The sequence below is a fragment of the Pempheris klunzingeri genome, chromosome 15 (assembly GCF_042242105.1).
Source record: "Pempheris klunzingeri isolate RE-2024b chromosome 15, fPemKlu1.hap1, whole genome shotgun sequence".
Lineage (NCBI taxonomy): Eukaryota > Metazoa > Chordata > Actinopteri > Acropomatiformes > Pempheridae > Pempheris > Pempheris klunzingeri.
This window is the reverse complement of record NC_092026.1, coordinates 20019855-20041320: the sequence shown is the minus strand read 5'-3', so window position 1 is coordinate 20041320 and position 21466 is coordinate 20019855. Positions and strand designations below refer to the sequence as shown.

Below are 21466 nucleotides of genomic sequence, written 5' to 3'. Positions count from 1 at the left end.
TGTGAGTCATGTGTTTCAAAACCATAACAATATCTATTTAAATTCGGTACAGCCGTTTCATATTAAGAGGAGACTGGCTCCTGTTCAAAGCAACAGGATTACAAACAATAGCCAAGCAATAATACTTAAATACATGCTTGCCACATAACTCAGACATTTTTCAGACATCATTATTTCCCACTATGATCCAGTCTTGTTTATTTTGTAGGCTCAGCATTTTTTCATTATGCAGCCTACGTGACCACTCAAGCGTATTAATCTTAGAATTTCCGACAGTACATGAAGGCACCATTCCGCATTTGCTACTCACAACGTGGTTGTGTTGCTTTTGGTGCTGATGCAATCGCCCTGATGGGGAGGGGGGCATGAAAGAAAGGAAATGCATCATATCTGGTGATTCAAGGGTCACTTTTTATGAGCACGTATAATTAAGTACATATGAAAAATACAACTATTATTCAAGCTTCACGGATAGTTGATCAATTTAATTAATGAGGAAAAGGAAAAGGTGTTTAGGAAAGCTTCCCTCAGTATTGGAATTTGAAAGAAAAACAACAACACTGAAGCTATAAGACTACTGTTATAAAGAGTTAAGCCTATCAGCACCTGTACATAAAGTGCATTTCAGAAAATATGAAGAGCAAATGTCAATTCAAAAATTATACATTTACACAGTTTGTAAATTGATTTCTGTATGTCCCTATAATTAGCACAAAACGAATCACATTTACACAGAAATAACTGTTAAGTATAATTCTATTATCTCAAAGGAGAACAAAAAGAGCAATCAAACAACCATCAAGATTTATTGCAAATTACTCCTCCATTCAACAAATTATCAGTCCGCCATCATTCACATCTGTTGTCCAGACAGTTTGTCTCCTCTGCTTGGAAGAAGCTGATGTTTATGGCTAGTAAAAACTCTGAACCCTTTAAGGTTGCAGGTATGTGAGTAGTAATTGCAGACCAGAGTATAGATGCCTGGTTCAAACAGAACAGACACGTAACTCACAGTCAGTGATGGAATGTAACTGAGTACATTTACTCTATTCTATATACTTGAACTTTACTTTGGCATTTTGAGTATTTATCTAACAGTATATGTCTACTCCATTACATTCCACAGGCAAATATTGTGCTTTTTACTCCACTACAGCTATAGTTAATTCATAGATGGCAGGTTTTCATCCCTTTTCTGCCCAGTAAAATTCAAGTATCTCCAAAATTAATCATTTAAATTCAGATTTTTTTTTGACAGATTGAAGGATGAAATGTTCCTCTATGAGGTGAGAAAATTCTCCTGCTTCTTAAGATAAATAAACTATTTAAAAAAGCCATGGGTTAATTGGAAAATGCATCGTCAGATAACAAGGAAAACAAGGATGAGGACAGCAATGCAAGAAACATGATGATCTTATAGACCATGATGCATAAACTACCCAACTATATATAAATTAGTTAAAATTAGCACAATAAAAGCATCTTCAGAAGTAAAATGTGGCGTACAAATGATTGCAGCAGTAACCTTTATCCATAAACAGATATAACAGGAAAATGGTGGCATGGAACATTTTATTGCATTATGAGTGCTTCTTATAATTTAATAACAATAATAATTATTTATTTATATAGCAACTCTTAAACACAGTTACAAAGTGCTTTACGGTAGAGACAAACACAAATGAAAACTATAAAAAAACACACATTATAAAACACAAAGGGCGTATTAACCAACCAACAAGCAAGAAATTACAACAAATCAAACCAGGTAAAAAGCAGGTGTCTTTATTAAAGTCAAGAAATGCTTTCAGATAGAAGTATGTTTAGATACTTGAACGAGGACAAGTACATTTTGCTGATAACACTTACATACTTTTACCAAAGTAAGCTTTTGAATGCAGGAGTTTTACTTGTTATCGGGTAATTTCACAGTGTGATGTTAGTACTTTTACTTCAGTAAAGGATCTGAATACTTGTTCCACCACTGTTTCCAGCACAGTTCAGCACTGAGCTGAATCTCAGAGTGGAATGTGCCAGAGCACGTGAGAGTGCGATAACAGTACAGAAAAACCAACAAGACATACCAGACATTAACTCTGTTTGCACCTACAGCAGATATGCAATTATTACACTCCACAACACCAAAGTGCTGCACGGAAAATAATAAAAAAAAACACACCATATAATCATTGCTTTAAAGAATTTTTACAAGAAACTGATGAAAAAGATGACAGTTAAAAGCATCAAAAATAAGGTAGAAAGTTGAGTTAAGATTATTCTACTCTCTGTTTGTCAAGATAAATGCTGAACGTTTATGCTCAAAATGGGTGAAGTGCATGGCTTCATTAAAATTAAAAGGTTTCTTTGCCTTGGGAATGTGGAGGTACTCAACAAATCTGTAGTCTGCCTCATACAGGCCATGAGATAGACTGTGAGTACGGTTTACGTATTAGGTAATAATGGAACTGAAGGAGAGTTTGTACAGTTCTCTTTTGATTTAGTACAATTTATCCTGATGGTGGTGCTATGAAAACACTGGGATTGATCCTCTTGAGATTAGGAATATTTACAGCAGATGTCTGGCTACTGGTGTTCAAACATCAAATTCATCATCCTTCAGATACGACGATCAAGCAGATTAAATGGAAAGGCAATCTGGGCAGTATTTACTGAGATGACGTGCTCCTGAACAAAGTCTAGAGAGTAAAAACAGACTGATTCATGGGCAGAAAGACGTGCAGATTGACAAACTAGTAGAGCAAACAGACAAACCCAGGCGATTTTAATTTGCATAGTTTTTAATTTTTTTTGGTGAGTGTTTATCTACAGGCATGCATGCAGGTTTGTTTTTTGCCTGTGGGTATGCGTGTATCTATGAACATATACTCTGTCTTTGTGTGCATGCACTGTATGCACCAGCGGAGAAAGACGTGTTCAGATAATTTATGTAAAAGTCCTGCGTTCAAATTGTTGCTTAAGTAAAACTCCCAAAGTATTAGCAACAAAATACAGTTAATGTCTGAAAAATAACATTTGTCAGTGTGACATCATTGTATTATGGAGCAATATTATTAATGCATTGACACATTGGCAGCATTTTAATGTTGTAGTTGTTTGAGGTGGAGCCAAATGTAAATGCTTCATATACTTAAGGATGGTTTAATCTGGAAAATGTACTGTAGTGGAGTAGAAGTATACAGTGCATTAAAGGGAAATTACAAGTATCTTGAAATTTCATGTAAGTACACTTGATAAATGTTACTTTACACTGGTGGCATGTACATGTGTGTATCTGTGTGTTTGTGTGTGTGTGTGTGTTATGTTTCATGTACCTACTGTGGTAGCAGCACAGAGCAGCCAGTGTTCTGGTTACCCCCTGTTATGTAACTGCTAGTTTGTATTCACACAGTTGTCGGACCGTTGCACTGGAGTGCCGGCCAAAACTTGCTGCTCTCGCTCTGCAAACAAATTAGAGAAGAGCCACCAATGGAAGGGTTTTGCAGAGCCAAATATGTCTCCAAAGGCCATCTGCCCTGCTGCCGGACAGCATCCACTTACATATCATACTGCTCATACTGAATGCTACTGTAATGTCCCAGTGGGTCCGAGAACGTCTGAAACCATGAAACTATTCAAACACTTGAGACTTTAAGATTTAAGATGACTTTTATCTGGCAGGTTTTATGTTACTCCTATTTCTATCATCACTCTCTGATGAATTAAGCTCTTGTTTCTGTGTGGGTGGTCATACAATACAATGCTTGTGCAATTGGTTGTGCTTTATTGTGAAGGAAACAACCTGAGTCATCTCTTTGTGTTGCACCACCTCATCCTCTGAAAGTAGGCTTGTGTATTGAGCTTTTAAATCATTATTTAATCATTATTGTGGTTGAAATACACTACTCACAAAAAGTTAGGGATATTAAACAATTTATTTGAAGAAAAGCTAACAACAGTGGTAGGTATACCACAACAAAAAATTTTCAGTGTCTCAATAAATTGGGATGTGGCCAAAGGACGTCCACTCCTCTCCTTTCTGTGACTCTTCCAGTCTCTGTATCACTGTTCCAACCTCCTGATGACACTCTGTGACCCTCTAAGCTCAGTGAACACCTCCGTCTGAGGACTTCCTGTTTGAAGCCTCCAGTGTTGAGGTGCTGCTGATCAACTGTTAGGTGTCGTCTTGGTCTCATGATGTCAGAATGTGAACAGCAGGATGAGGAGGACTGTTTAAATACCAATTCTAACTGAAGCAGGAAATGTATTGGTGGATTCAGGGATCAAACCTGTTGTGAATGTTGCTGTTAAGCTTCTTGTTAGAGAACAGCAACTGGTGCAAAAAGTACTGAAACACTGAACAGTTGGACATGTGCATTCAAAGGTTTAGAGAAGGTCACATTAAGTTCACCTGGAAAGGTTCGAATGCATTTTAGGTTCATCCTGAAATTTCACCTGAAAGCCGAATATCCCTAACTTTATGTGAGTAGTGTATGTCGACAACTATTGAATGGATTATAATGAAAATTGCTGTAGACATTCATGGTTCCCAGAGGATGAATCATAATGACTTTGGTGACCCCCTGATGTTTCTTCTTGTGCACCCTTCAGGTTAAAATTTCCACTCATTCAACACCTCAGCCTTAGTTGTGGTTTTAGGTACACGCTAAATGTTACCATGCTCCTTTAACATTTTAAATGTTAGCATGTTATCACAATATATGTACACGTGTTAATATGAGAATTACAGATGATATTCAAGGAATCTAACGAAGAACTTGAGAGGAACTTTTATTCATTTGTCATTTTGATAACATGCCTTTAACACCTTTAATAAAGCAATATATGTATTGTTTAACACAAGGCCATCCCTAAGGAGGTGAGGCATTTCAGTGTTACATGCTTTGCTCAGTCTGATTACTCAATTCAGTACAGTATTAAGATTTATAGTGTGATCATCATTCAAATCACCAGGTCATGGCAGCACCATTCATAATGCTACAGTGTTAAGTTGCTCTCTTCAGTTCAGTCTGTGGCTGGTTGACATACACATATCACACACATTTGCAAATCTTGTTCTGAGTAGTAATTTATTTTGTTCAGTTAGTTGTTGTGCTAACCACCAATCTGACCCCATGGTTTGTGCTTCTCCTTTCAGGTGAGCAAGACTGACTATTCCCACGGGAAGGAAAAAACGGCCATCCAAAATTTGTCATGTGCTGCCCCCTTCTGGCTGAACTCAAACATGGGAAAATAAGTAGTTGTTTTACTGTTCTTCATGCAGTTTATCAAAAGGAGCCAGGAGGGCAGTGGAGGTGTACATTTCCTTCAGTTATCAGTTCCTTGAGCAACATCTACATCCACAATTATGTTTCCATGTTTTAACTGTCATGTAATCTACTGTTTAGAGTGACTGAAAACCTAGTGCCATTAACAGAGCTTATTTGGTATTCATTGTAAGCTAAAACAAAAGAATATGGTTTTAAGTGTGTTTGGAATAGCAATAGATTCGGGCATTGCACTGCTGCACGGACTTTAATCTATAATTAAAAAAAGAAAAAAAATCCCATAGAGTAGTTAAGACATTGTAATATTCTATTACAACATATTCAGTGTGGATAATGAATGACTGATGAGTTAGTGGCATTTTCAGGGATCATTTAAACACAGATAAATTCATGAATAAATGCTGACTTCATGAGTCTGTGATTGACGAAAAGTCACAGCGGGTCTCTAAACTCTCTTTGACCCCACGTCTGCATTTTAACCCAAACCGGGACACAGAGACCACCACAGGAAGGAAGTGAAAATGAGGAAAACAGCAAATAAGTATGCAAGAGACGGATAAAGGCTGGAGAGAGGGAGAAAGAGAGTTTCTAAGGATGAATTAAAACGGAAGTAAGTCCACCAACACCGCCACTGACATGAGCCAAAAGCACTTATTGACCCTGAAACACACACACACACACTCTTGTCTTTTAGTAGTTGTGAGGACACACATTGACTTTATGCATTCTCTTGCCCCTTACCCTAACCCTTACCCGTACCCCAGCACAAACCTAATTCCAACTTCAATCTTAAAACTAAGTCTTAACCAAGCGGCCTTTTGAAGTTGTGAGAACCAGACACACCAAAGACACGGTCCTTTACTTCCCTGCACTACTACCACAATTCAAGTCACATGTTTCCGTGATGATGAGGTGAGAGATCGTCTGCAATAGTCAGACACACAGGGGAAACATGAGGTTTTGAAACATGAAACATCAGATCGTTTTTTCAGCGTTTCTGCTTTATCATATGTAAACCACCTGTCATGTTAGTTTTGTGGAGCTGTTTCAGTTGTTCCTGTTTGAGTTGTTCTCCGAACACAGCTGGAAGTTTGTAACTTTTGCCAATACACCTGCTTTGCAATGGGGGTTGAAACATTTTAGGTGCAACTGTAAAACAACAATTTTCGATATCACACAGGTGAAGGACATCAACATAAGGGACAACATCAGTTCAAAGAAAAGAAGTGCATTGATACTGTTCCGTGTCAGTCAACAGAGATTTAAACGGATTGAAAGGGATTAGCTTGTCTGGTTTTACAAGCCTCCGCAGACTATTTCTCTTATGTGGAACATAATATTTAAAAGCCAGTTTCCAATTTCAAGCCAGTGTCAGCACTGACATGATGAATTTCAAGGACCAAATAGTCCTGTGTCCTAGTGCAGTCTCTAAATGACTTAAAGTTAAAAAGACACATGAGATATCCAGAAAGTTTGGTGAGAAGTGATTTGTAAATAAGTAGGATACAGTGCCGTTTTTTAACTCCCAACTTTCTCATGCATTATTACACTGTTCATCACTGCAGCTACCCTTAATTACTTTGGCTGGGTAACTGGAAACTAAGTAAATGAACTTTTCACCACTGAAGAAGCTATCACTCAATGTAGTTACTTCCTACAGTCAGTTAGAGAATTGCTGCAGATGATCTACACAGTAAAGGGAACACATTGATTGTTCTCTTCTTTTAATGGGCTGTTTCATTCAGCTTCCTCAAAAAATCACTGTCTACCTGTAATTTACCTGTGTGTGTATGTGTGTGTGTGTGTGTGTGTGTCTGTTTTAAAATGATGGCATCATCAGTATTATTTTCCCACAGAGGATTTTTTATAGGCTGAGTAGTACTGTAGTACTGTTCATGGTAGTTCATGATGTGTAAAAATAGTGGAGTTCCCCTTTAAGAACAGAGAGGTAGTGCCAGACGGACTGCAAAGACTGCAGGTGATGGTTGGCCAGTGATGCTCAACAATGGAATATTTACAGCACGATGATGCTTGACAGCTGTCACTGTTCAGTAAATACCTGAGCCACCTGTGTTAGTTTAATTCACTGAGTTTATAAATTAATAGATAATGTATATGTACTTAGCCCATACATACAAGAGCAAGCTACTTTATCTCGTTTGTGGAGTTTGAAAGTTGCACATGTTTACCTTGAAGGGAGGCACAAGTAAAAGATACTATCAAGTTATCAAGTGCATGACGGGAAGTGGAGTATCTACAGTTTTCTAAAAGTCCAGATATTTTAGCCTCTGCTTTGATTTTGATTTCTTTTAAACTGTCTCTCCAACTATATTGTGGGTAAGGAATCTATGGCACAGACTTTTGATTGGATATAAAGAACTCTCTGATTGGCTTTTAAGCATTGACACATATTTTCCATTTGAATTGGAACATATAGGGGCCCTCAAGACAACTTCACAATGGTGTGAAAACGTTTAGTATGGTTTTTTTTTTCTGTGATGCTGACTTGTCTGTGTCGACTTCTTCTTTTCTTCTTCTTCCTCTCTTATAATAAATACAGACTACTACTTCTATGATAGAGGGACATTTCCTCTCATGCAGGTGCATTTCAAGCAGCTGCATGCAAGTGCACCTTGAACAGGAAGTGAGACAACATAAGGTCATTCAAAGTGCAAGCCTCGTTTTCAGCTTGTTCTTAAAGTAGGCTTGATGTGTTAGGGCCTTTTAGATGTGAGTTCAAGTTCCCCATGTTGACATGCAACACTTGAATCTCCATCTTTTCTAAAATCCTTCACTGTGTATTGTAAGTATAAGGCTATGTGAAAACACAAAAATACCACAAAACACAGGAACTCTTCAGCACATTTGACCAATGGTCCTCATCAACTCCGTCCACCTCTCCCACTTTCATTAAATAATGCTTTGTCACTCTCTGCTGAGGCAGAATAAGGGGTTGTATTCACCTCACGAATGTCCCTCTTTATGTGTTTGGGCTTAACAGGACGCTCCGTACAGATGCTCTTGGACACAGCAAACGCCGGGCACAGAAGTTATGAATAGGGGGCTCTGTGGTGCCCCCTAAAAGAGTGTGTGTGTTTGTGTGTGTGTTTTTGTGTGTGTGTGTGTGCTGCAGGGGGTGTCCTGCTGGGGCTGTTTGTTGGCGCGTGCCCGAGTTCATTTGTGGAGATTGTGCATATGAGGCCCCAAACATGTGCATCTATCTGTGTGTGTGTGTGTGTGTGTGTGTGTGAGTGAGGTTTTATACACATTTTCGGACATTATACATTTAGTTGTTGGGTGAGGAGGAGTGTCAACAATACAATACAACAAAACATGATGAAAAAAAAAATGGAACCTCATTCTTTCAGGACAATTTTCAAGGCCGCAGTGTGATGCTTTTGTGGTCCCTCGTGCTATTCTGATACTGGACTGAGGGGGGGGGGGAGTGGCGATCAATTATTATCGCAATTACACAGTCGTGAGCAGGACACAACGGGAATTCAGTAGTGTGGGAGAGAGAGAGACGGAGGGAAAGAGTAAAAGTGTGTGTGTGTGCGAGAGAGTTGCCTCTTATAAAGCCAAGTCCTGTCTCTCTGGGAAGAATTTGCGAGCAGTTTGGGTCAGAAACAGGAGCCTGAAGAGCCAATGACTGTCTCCATAATTCACCTCAATGGTGTATCAGTGTCGAGGGACGCAGGCTGCTGAAGTTTTACAGTCCCAGTTGTGTCGTGTGAGCATGCGTATGACAACAAAGCAGACATGTGGAGGAAAGGCTGAGGCTCCGGGCTCCTAATTCCACTCTGCACGGGTCAATTAGATTGCAATCCCAACTGGAAAAGGTAGGCAAATTACTCAGCAGTATGCAATGAAAATGTTTAAGAAATATATAAAAATAGTTTGTTTTGTAAAATGAGAAAAAAAAAAATCTTTCTTATACAATCAAGGTAAGTTTCTCATTTGTTCCTACCTGGATAATGATTAATCCAGAAAGTACATATGCATATTGTGATGAATTTAAAGTTCTGATTTATTAATTGATGTTATGTTTAATTTATTATCAACTATATATTTAAATATGCATTTACATTGTATTATTTCTACTGGTACATTTTATATTTCACTGTTTGAAAAATAGTAAACGATCGATTAGATAAAAATCTCATACAAATCTATTTTTGTATTTCTAATTTGAATCAATGTCGGTCTTTTAAATTAATTTGAGGTCACCTCCAGGCTCACAGAACTCACATTACTTTTAATTTAACAACTCATTACGGTGGAGGGATCTTTTTCTAGGCTGATGGCCGCAAATGACACAACAGTAAGTAGCATCAAAATGATGAAAGCTGCATAAATAATGTCGGCAATGAAATGAGCGGATATTGGTCATTTTCCTCATGATGATCACTGACTTGTTCACAGTTCAAGCTCACAGTTTATCTGTTTGATATTTTCCTCTAAACAATCCTCCCTCATATTGTTTGATGCAGAGATCTGTAGAGCTTGATGCAAAGTTTCAGAGGCTGCTCTTCCACGTGTGACAACAGCAAGAGCATCAGAGATAAATGAGGCGGTGTTAAAATATCATCAGCACCTAGCTCAACAAATACTGTCAGCTTATTTATTCCGTAGTTGTGAAATACACATACGCTATGTATGCTCAAAGTGCAGCAGAGAAAATAGAATGAAGCCTTAAAAATTATGGATAGAAATTGACATGACATTTATTTAATGCTTGATTTGCCGCTTCATTGTGCCGTTTGCTGCAGTGTAGTAAGTTCAAAAAAGTTGGGAAACAAGACCACAATGCCACACAAACATGACCACAATATCAATTAAACTAAAAAGTTATTTTATTTCTGAGTCATAGGAGGAGCACAATGGGAATAACTCACTGATACAACTGTGCTTTTATACTTGATGATTGTTAGTTAGTGTGTTTCAGGCTTCAAATTAAAAGAATAAATCAATCAAGAAGTGATTTATGCTTTCTTAAAAAGTCTGTAGTTTACTTTTTAGATTTTTTTTTAATGCAAGATTACCTTTACTGCATTCTTACCAGTACCAGAGTATTTAGTACATGAAAAGTTGATGATGCAGCAAGTGAAAGAGAGGGAAACAGGGAGACGGAGGTTCAGAGGAGTCATTTTCTGCTAAACAAATGTTTACACATGAAGTAACAGAAACTTGGGATGTTATTTCCTTATTTAGATGCCTTATATGTTTCTGTTAGTGCCAATAAAGTGAAATTGATTTAAGTAAAAGAAGAAAAGAAAGATAAAGAAGGGAAGGGGGAGAGAAAGAAAAAGTGTGTGTGTGTGTGAGAGGGAGACAGAGAAGGAGAGATGGAGGGGGATTACTCCTCACTCCAGAATACTAACGAGGGCCTTTTGTCACAAATCTCTTTCTCTCTCCCTTCCTCTCTTCCGCTCTCTCGTTTTTCCCTTCACTCATCTCACACACGCACACGCACGCACGCACACACACACACACACACACACACACACACACAAATACACGTATAATTGTATGCGCTACTTTCAAATAATTGCACACAGACATGCATACAAAATGGCACATGTACACCTACAGTCACTCACACACACATACAGAAATACACATGTAATTGCAATCCCACTCTCACATAATCACACAAACACACACACACACACACACACACACACACACACATGGATGGACACAGAGTCGTTTTTGTCAATGGTGTCTTTTGTCTCTTTTATCTTAGCTCCAAACAAAGCATTCCTGTGTACACAGAGGAGAGAGAGAGAGGGAAGGAAGGAGAGAGAAAGAGGAAAGTAGGGAGGGAGAGAGAGACAGAGATCAGGAAAACATTCAGCGCCCCTTTGTTTGGCAAAAGAAAAAGTTTTGATTCAGTTTTTGGATTCGACTCACTGAGGCAGGGAAGTACAGTAAAGTTGCCGTGTTACCATGGAGATGGAATACATCCTACTGGAGAGGTTGGTCAAAAATATTTCCCTCATTTCACTCTCCTTTACTCACATTTGCTCCGTTAGTTATCTGATATGTGCCTGCAGTGGGATTTGTGGGTTTTTTTCTTCAACATGTTAGTGTGTTTGAGTGTCGAGAGAAAATTGGGTGAGAGGGCGAGACAGAGCTGAAAGAGTGAAGTTTTCAATGGTGTCATTGTAATTATGAAACTTTTGAGGGGCTCGCCTTTGCATAATCACAAAACTGTGATGTAATTAAAGCTAATTGGTTATGTAATCCATGATCAGCATGGCATAGAAGCTATTTTGATTTGTACTATATGGCCAAAAGTATGTGGACACTCCCATCTTTATACTTTTGTGTACTTTAGGTTTTTGAATATAATTTAGGCTAAATCCTTTAGGTCCCAATGAGGGAAGTCTATAACAAGTTTGCCCTTGTGTGCAATGCAAGGTTTTCATGTTTGGTGTGGAAGAACTTGACTGGTCAAGCACCTTTGGGATGAACTGAAATGCGACGACTGCGAGCCAGGCCTTGATGGTGGAAAGTAATTAAGTACACTGTGAGCAAGCACAGTAAAATAAAAGCAAATTGTACTTCACTTCAGCATTTTCATTTGATGCTACTTTATTTAATTTCTATAATCTAATTTTTGTTCAAAGCTGTAAGAGCTAAAATTATCCAAAATTTCACAAAAACATAAAGATTAGAGAAAAAAACTGAATATAAATTTGTTAAGCGGAACATTTTTATTTCTTCTTTTCCAACCCAGTATCCACCTCATGACATCTGCACCACTGCACTGGATATAAATGCTGCTTAAGCATTGAATAGTAATATTAACAATCTAATAATGTAATATATCAGTCACAGGGAACATTTTTCTGTAGAAATACTGTTGATTCTTCAAGTATTTAGCCTATTATACTTTTGTACTTTTACTTTAGCTTGTAATGGAGTATTTTTACATTGCTGTAGTGGTACTTACACATGTGTAAAGGATGTGAGTACTTCTTTCATCACCTCTTACCACCCATCACCTAATGATCATGTGACTGAATGGTAGCCAATCCCTGCAGTCAGGCTCCAAAATCCTTGAGAGAAAGCTTGAATAAGATATTCACCAGTCACGTTAGGTGTCCATATACTTTTGGCCATACAGTGCACCGCTAACAGCAACTTTTTCATCAGGTAGAATTTTATGTTCTTCATTACTGTGTGTTACAAAGAGAAACAGGGAGACTTTGTGAGGATCTAGTGTATAAAGCAGCAAGAAAAACCTGAGATAAAGATTGCAAAAGGACCCCTGAGCCAGGCTGAAAAAAGTCCTGAGCAGGGCATCCAGAAAGCCAAACTTTGGCCCTTTTCCTACCAAACTCTTACCGTCTTCTCCAGTTACCAGTCAGAAGTTCACTCTTTGTCCATTAAAGGCCTCTCTAGTTAGAATCAGCGGTGAGGCCTTTGAAAATGTTTATCTAGATAAACGTCCGACTTTCGAACAAAGATTTTCTACCTTAATTGACTCATTGACGTTTCTCCTCTCTTCTCCAGCTGACAAATAAGACTCTGTGTGGATGGTTTGTTGGATTAATGCAGTGAATCTTCATCCTAATTCTGCTCTTTGTCCTTTTCTCTTTCCTCCGTCCTTATCTTCCTCTTTTGTGGGTTATCCTCTCCCTACTGGCCTTCGTGATTTGTTGGACGTAAGTGAGCGTGTCAAATGTGTGGAGATACAGTAACTGTCTGTCTGTGTGTAACAGGGTGAACTACATCTCAGTGTTCTGATAAGGGCACACATTCATGCAAAGATCCCACAGTGTAAAACACTAAAAACATAAATATTACACTAACACACATGCACTTTTTGCAGGTCTATATTAAAGGTCCCATATTATGCAAAATCCACTTTTTAAGGTCTTTTCAACATAAATGTGTGTCTCTGGTGTGCCTACAGAAATTACGATCCTCTCTCTGTTTCTCCTGCTCCATCTTTCAAGAAATGTGTGTGAAAATACACCGTTTAGATTTGGCTCCCTTTGTGATGTCATAAGGGGTCTGTGGATCATATGTCCCCCTCTCACTGAAAGTCTCCTGAATCCACCATTGTTTTTTCCTCACTTCTGCCAGCTCCTGGTAACATGAAGATGTCAGAGCAAAGTACGCAGACTGTTCTGTTCTTCTAAAACGGAGCATTAAACCATGTAAACCTGCTCTGGTAGGACCTCCACATACAGGAATGAACTTCAAAATGAGCAGAATATGTACTATACTATCAAATGGTTTCTGTGTGTAAGATCAGTTCCCCAGTCTGTCCAAATGTGTCATTAAAGACTGAGCGGACTGATCTATTTTTTGTCAGCATTCAGACATCTTATCAAGTACTTTATCCTGTAATTGACACCTAATGGGAATCCAGCTCAAGTATAAAGCTTCACTTCTACTTGTAACAAACAACTTGAAAGATGGATTAAAATGTACAAAGTTTAATTTTAATCCTTAGTGCTCACAGTTAAGTACAGTTAAGTTGTCACCCTCACAGGCTCAAAACGACAATGCTAATATCTTTAGCAGTAAGTGTTTACTATGTTCACCATCTTAGTTTAGCATGTTAGGAAGCTAACATTTGCTACTTAACGGCAACACAGAGAAGGGCTGAGGCTGATGGGAAGGTATTGGTCTTGCAGGTATTTAGTTATAAACTGAAATTTGAATTGAAACCTGAATATGTGCTCCAGGAAAAGTCAGGGGATCACTGAAGTCATTAGGATTCAACATCGGGGGACCAAAATTTCATGGCAATTCATTTGATAGTTGACAAAATGTTTCACTGGATCATCCTTAGAGACTCTCTGACCAGCCAGTGGAGCTAAAAACATGGCCACTTGCTTAAAAACCTTTTAAATAACTTATTTGAATAGGCAGTGGCACTCGTATTACTCAGGTCTGACGGGCTATTTTTCTTTTCTTGTCACACCTCAGTGTTTCATGTGTTCTTGGTGTACATGTTTAGTTATGTGGTTCTCAGACTAGACTGTGGCCTGTGGTTATCAACTGCTTTTGAGACAATGTGCTACTGACATGCACTAGTATTATTATGTCCCTAATCTTCTTGGTTGTCATTATTTTCTGAATCTGTTTTATAAATGAATCTTTCTAGCTTTCAACCTAAGTACTAAACCATGCCCCCCAAAAAGAGAAAAATGCCTTGTCATTAGCTGCATATTCAAAATGAGAAGTGTTTGCACAAGTTGCAGTTGCTTCATATTTCTGTGGCACACCGGAAGCGTTGAAACCAATGAGGTTTTTGTTGTTTCTCTAAATGACAAATGTCAAAATCAATTGAAAAACAAATTTCAAGCTGTTACAAGTTGTTGTTGTCACTTCCTCTCATGTGTTAATGATTTTTACACTGAAGACAAGCTAAGGGCCTCAGTATGCTTCAAATGAATGAGACAGCAGTTGAAATCCCCCTGCCTTTCCAGTGTTGTAATAGAGATACTGTTTTTGCAAATTTTCAGAACAATACCGCAAGTATGCCCACAGACAGCAATAGGCCAGGTGTACGGTGATGAGAAGAAAGGGAGGATTTGAACTTCTCTTTTTCAGTCTTCACACAATGACTGCCATCCCTTTTCAAATGTGTAACCTAGTGCAACATCGTGAATGCCCCCGAGGACAGACTGTTTAAAAAATGTCCATCATTATTGGAATTTTTTACAATTTATTGTGTGTTGCCAGCTTTTTGGCCCTGCCATTGAGTGTTGGCATTTGGGGCAGCTACAAATACTCTGGCCTTCAAACATTGTCAGAAAACACTTTATACCATATACTGTGTATTAATCAGACTGAGACCTTAATGCTTGAAGAGAGTTGTCCTTTTGGGGGTTGAATCACAGTTCTCTCAGGCCATTAGAATCAGCTGTTGTGGTTGTATTTGACCCCCCCACTTATGATTTTGGCTTCAAATCTACTGACAAGACAGCACTGAGCACAATCCCTAAAATCTACACAGTTCAAGAACACTTCCAAATTCATGACAGAGGCCAGAAGACTGAGAACCACACACACAGTACATCCACCCAGTTCTTTTTACTTATTCTGGGTGGTTAGACCTCCTCTCAGGACTATGTACTAGAGCTGAATACCAGGAATTTGAATCCCACCATTTACACTAGGAAACATTTGGCAAAATGTACTCCCAATTCCCAGGAAAATACTTGCTAGCACCTTATTTTTTTAGCATGTCTTTTCTGATTCTGTTGACTTGACATTGAAGTAATGGGAGTGTCCAATTTAGATTAAGTCCACAACTCTCGGTTGCAACTGAATTGGTCGTAGTAATCAAAAACATGGGTGTGCATGGCCTTTCAGATCTCTTTTGACTTGCTTTACTGATTAAAATTGTGGTAATTGTTTTTGATAAGCAACTGTTAATTTAATTTTTTACGTTTTTTTTCTTTGTAATTCAAATGACCAGTTTCACATTAACTCATATTTTATTTTGCTACATATCTTGAAAAAAATGAATCACAATTTTGGATTGAGGTATCATTTAGAGTCATTTTAGATAAATACCCCCTGAGAATGAGAGCAGGGGACTGCTGGGGAAGTTCCAAAATCTTCAGTCATCACCGGCAGTTTCTAGCTTTCCCCAAATGCTACAGGGAGTTCCCATAATCTTAATCAGATCATAGGATACTGCTGATCTTGTGAAATCTGATATTTAAAAAATCAATCTATCTTTGTTCTGTAAGCTTAATTAAAAGCGTCCCAGTTCGCCCTAAACAAACCAGACTCAGTCTATTAACAGCACTGGATATTTAATCAGATAAATGATTTAACTTTTCTTTAACTGCTTTTGTTTGTCTTCACCAGATGACATCTGCCACACCTCCTTCCTCTCGTAGCACCTCCCCTCAGAAGGTTTGCCACTCCCAGACGCAGACAGATGTTTTAAAGCCCTTGCTGGGTGGTGGCATATCCGGTGGTGGCGGGACTCTGAGGAAGAGGAGGCGTGTCCTGTCCAAAGATGGGCGTAGCAACGTACGCATCGAGCATGTCAGCGGGCGAAGTGCTCTGTACATGCGTGATCTCTGGACAACATTTCTGGACATGCAGTGGCGCTACAAGTTCTTCTTGTTCACCGCCACGTTTGCGGGGACCTGGTTCCTGTTCGGGGTGCTGTGGTATCTGGTGGCACTGGTGCATGGAGACCTGCTTGGTGAGAAAGGAGGAGGGGGGTCATAGGTTAACAGACAGTTAGCCTATGAAAAAGTCAACAAATAGAAAAACATATTCACTCACTGTAGCTGATCCTCAGTAGTCTCTGAAAGAAAGTACCTTAGATGCAACCGCTGAGTACTATGAATTACAAAAGCAGAAATCTCGTGGATATCTCAGATCTGCATAGGGGTGGGTGAAAAAATATGCAGTTGGTTATCAAACAATGTTGTGCTCCCTTTTTAAAGAATAATGTATTACTAAATCCACAATTTTTTGAGTTAGTAAATGTATACGTACAGTCTTTACAGATAAAGATAACATAACATTTTGTAAAATCTATCCACTTGAGCCCTAAAACATCTGACATCCCCATGACACTTTATCCCATGACGTCACATACACACCCACCACATCCATCACAAATATAGTTACCTTTCAGTGGTGTGTAGAGAACGGAAAGGATGATGTGGTGTGTGCCAGGGACATTTCAGTTCTTGTGCTCTCAATATGAGTCAGTGGCAGGAAATGAGAGAAAACAAAGGTTTCCTTCGTATAAAGTGGCACTGGTGGCAGAGGTGATTGTAAAAAAACCAAAAATGTGCGTTACTAGAGTCTAGTGTTCCACATCCAACTATCAGACTGACATACAGGCTGAGGTCTTTTGATTTGCTTGATCTGCAGTTCCAATTGTGCCCATTAAGCTAAACTTGCCTCACAGCCAATTTAGACATCATACCAGAGAAAATGTAATTATGCATAAAGAATTTATTTTGATTTTCCTTTTAATTCTCTGAAATCACATTTTCTCAATTAGCTTCTTACTATGTCTGCATGAACACACTATTTCTGCCAAGGTTTTGGCAGACATATTTCTGTATTGTTTTTTTCCTCGTGCCCTTATTACTGGTTTGAAGGGAGCGGGAGTTTCTGAGCGTTAAATAATAAATAAAATTTTTTTCAAAACTTTTTTGCTTTCATACTTAAGTAAACATGCAATTTGACAATGTTGCACAAAAATGCGCAATGAACTACTCCAGTGTCATTCACACCAATGAAAGCAGACTGAAAAAAATGAGTGAGAATACAAACACTTGCCAGGAGGTGTTATGATGTTGAAATGATGCAGGCTCTGATGTGTTGCAGGGGCGGCTGGAAACTGTTGTCTGAAAACAACCATGTTTTTTATGAATCTTTTCAAGCTGTCACTGTTTCATTAGTTTTATGTACATGAGATGCTTTGTAACATAATTTTAGTAGATATCGTATCAATAAGTTAATACTTTGTACGATAGAATTAAAATACATAATGCCATCAGCTCAGTCTAATTGTCTTTACCACACTGCACATCTACATTCATATATACACTTACAGTGACGGCAAGCATTAGTTCTAGCAGTGTTGTGAGAACATGTGTTGGTGTTTATAGTATTTCCTGAACAGAATTTTGACCTAACTGATAAAATTGAATCTTCACTTAGACATCTGCTCTTGCCCACTTCCTCTGGTGTCACTCATGTTTCCAGCATTTGCTCAACTGAGTGTGGGTAAAAACTACGTCCTGTGTAATATATATGCATATCAGTATGATATTGCATATTCTGCCCTGAAAATACTTAATTTTTGAGACACCAGCATCCCACAATAAATTGTACATAAATTAAAAGAAAAAAGAGCACACAAACTGTATTCTGTTGTATTAACATAAGACATGAGAATAATTTCAATAAACTTTTCAAACATGTTCCTCCAGAGTTTGACCCTCCATCAAACCACACACCCTGCGTAATGCAGATGCAGACCCTAACGGGGGCTTTCCTCTTCTCGCTGGAGTCCCAGACAACCATTGGTTATGGTTTCCGCTGCATCACCGAGGAATGTCCGGCTGCCATCATCCTCCTCATCGTCCAGTTGGTTATCACCATGCTGATGGAAATCTTCATCACTGGTACCTTCCTGGCCAAGGTAGCCAATACATAAAACATCCAGCTGCAATGTGAGATATAGTGAAAACAGAGAACCTTTCAGAGAGATATTAAAGTATGAGCAGATGTATGTTCTCCTATCTCAAATAACTCAAGTAAAACTGTGCACAAAGTCTTGCAGTGTGCATTCATCTGTTCCTTTGCTGAGTGAAACACCGTTACACAAGTCTTTTCAAAGATGATCAGACTGAAACCAGAACTGACTGGACTGTCTCTGTTAAGATCGCTCGGCCAAAGAAACGAGGTGAGACAGTGAAGTTTAGCCAACATGCTGTGGTGTCTACCCATGAAGGCCGACCCTGCCTGATGATCAGAGTCGCCAACATGCGCAAGAGTCTCCTGCTTGGGTGTCAGGTAAGTTTGCATTGAGGTTGATTATCAGACATTTCCATAATTTCTACAAATTCTGCTTGTTTGCCCAAACAAATTGGCAGTGAAGTTAAAAAAGATCACAAGACAGTATGTTTACATTTCATGTGTGTCACCGGTCTGTCAAACTCTGAACAGGTGACTGGAAAATTGCTCCAGACGTCCTTGACCAAGGAAGGGGAGACAGTTCGTTTGGACCAGAGGAATGTGCCCTTCCAAGTGGACACATCCAGCGACAGCCCCTTCCTAATCCTCCCCCTCACCTTCTACCACCTCATCGATGACAGCAGCCCCCTGCGAGCCTGGGCGTCCAAGGGTAAGTTTAATGGTGATGACAGGATATTTGGTGGGTGGTGGTAGTAGGTTGTGAGTGTGCCACTGTATTTGCTCAGAGGGCACTTTGTTGAATGTACTGAGTATTATACCGGTTTACAATGCAGTTATGGTTTTTTTATATTTAGCTTGAGATTTTCCATCTGTGATCATCCCTTAATTGTGAAATGAATGCGAGGAAATGCAGTGGGTATGCCATTTTACCTTCCCACCTTTGTTCCTCTATTTCTTCTTCACTTCATCACTATGTACTTTTTCTTTTTCTTCCTTTCAGTCCCTTTTAACTTCCTTTTTTTTTTTCTCGTTTCATACCACTCCTGGCATTTTTTTAACTTGTTGAATACATGTATGTCTGTCATTGGCAGGAATTTGTACCACCTTCGTGTCCATGCATGTGCATCATGAATGCTCATGAGGACAAACAAAATGGGGTCCTGCTCATAAGCCAGAATTTGAAAAATACAGCTTTCCTCCTGCAGCGCTTTGCTTACCCCTCTCCATCCTAAACCCCTCCCATCAGATGAGCACGGGTCTTAAGCATGGGAATTTACACACGATTCATATGTACTGGAAAATAAAGTTAGCAGCTTCAACTGATTGTGTTTGTGATCACAATGCCGTAATACTGTAGCAGCAATTCTATGAGAATTATCATCCTGTTTTTTTTTCTTTCTTCCTGTGTTCGAGGCTCTAGGCTACATAAACACTAAGTTGAATTAGCTGTAGCCTTTGGCTACGATCAGCAGAAGGCTAAACTATTAGCAACATTCAACATAACCACTCTTCGCCTGATTTTATGGTGAATCTACGTACACAACCCATGTATGCATTATAAGAGGTCTTATAATAACATTACATCCATGACACAACCAAACAAACCTCTGCAGTACATTTAGATTTTATAGGAAAATGAAGCAGTCAGCCGGGTATCTAACTCCTTCTCTGAAACTCTTTGTTGATATTGGCTCATGTTTTATTGCGTTTATTTTCAGCCTCTCTTTTAGACTCTCTGTTTGATAAGTTCATCTATCTATGTTTGGGTTGCTTGGCAGTGTAGACAGATGCTGCCAATGCTAGAATAGCAGCCTTTTTGGCAGGACTCCCCACCACTGAATCAAGCTTTCACTGGCATCTGAAGGGAGGTGCACACGCATGTGGGTTTGTAGAACAGCCAATAGGAATGCTCTCTCTCTCTGAGAGGATCAGACGTCACAGGCTAGATTTTCTAAAGCCTGAAAACAGAGCCAAGAAGAGTTGCAGTAGTCTAGTTTTCTCTCAGAATACTTAAATTGCAGCTTTGTGAAAAGTTATTATGGATTTTTCGCCCAGTGACACCAAAAATAAACTGCCTGCTCCAACTTTTAGTTTGATATTTTTTAGCACTGTTGCCTCACAGTGAGAAAGTCATTTTTCTGTGTGGACTTGGGTTTTCTCCAGATACCTTGGCTTACTCCCACAATTCAAAGACATGCAGATTAGGTCAATTGGTGACTCTAAATTGCCCATAGTTGTGAATGTGTCCACGAATGGTTGTTTGTCTCAATGTGTTGGTCCTGTGATTGACTGGCGACCAGTCCAGGGTGAACCCCGCCTCTTGCCCATTTGGCTCCACTTCCCAGCAGATCCTTAAGGATAAGCAGTCCAGACATGTAATGTGCCAACACCTCCCATCTCATTTACCTCCACTAGGTGGGGGTTGGACAGATCCAGAGTTGGCGGACTTCGAGCTGCTCGTGATCATGAGCGCTACAGTTGAGCCAACCTCCGCCACCTGCCAGGTTCGTACTTCCTACCTGCCGGATGAGATTCTGTGGGGCTATGAGTTTCCCCCTGTGGTCTCCCTCTCCCCGTCAGGCAAATACGTAGCGGACTTTGCCTTCTTCGACAAAGTGGCCAAGACCAAGACCACGCCAATCTTCAAACCATCCAGCCCCCAGCATGGGTACCAGAGCAATGGGGGTGGGACTGTGCCTGAGGTGTCTGATCCAGAGAAGATTCGTCTGGAGCAGAGCTACAGGGAGAGAGGGGATGACCGTGGCCGGGTCAGAGAAACACCTCTCAGTGTTCGAATCAGCAACGTGTAAATAGCTCAAATGGTTGCAATTGGAGTGTTTCATAGAGAGCAATGCGCAGGAGACTGATTGCTGTCAATGCCATCATCATCTCGACACAGCTTGGGAGACTGTCTTTTTAGACTGTTTTGAACTTGTATCAGAAAGATATCTAGGTCCTAGTAGCACCAAATGACGCAGAAAGGATTTAAGACTACAGACTACTGTATGGTTAATGGTTTGTCATTGTCA

General features: G+C 39.4%; 1 protein-coding gene across 1 annotated transcript; it reads left to right on the top strand.

Annotated features, from left to right (window-relative positions):
- Positions 1-11239: 11239 nt before the first annotated feature.
- On the top strand, positions 11240-21247 carry LOC139214415 (ATP-sensitive inward rectifier potassium channel 10-like). Its single transcript, XM_070845262.1, has 6 exons — positions 11240-11263; positions 16131-16476; positions 18230-18441; positions 18684-18815; positions 18969-19146; positions 20853-21247. Exons 2-6 carry the CDS (start codon positions 16131-16133, stop codon positions 21245-21247), a joined length of 1263 nt encoding a protein of 420 aa, XP_070701363.1. The 5' UTR covers positions 11240-11263.
- The last annotated feature ends 219 nt before the right edge of the window (positions 21248-21466 follow it).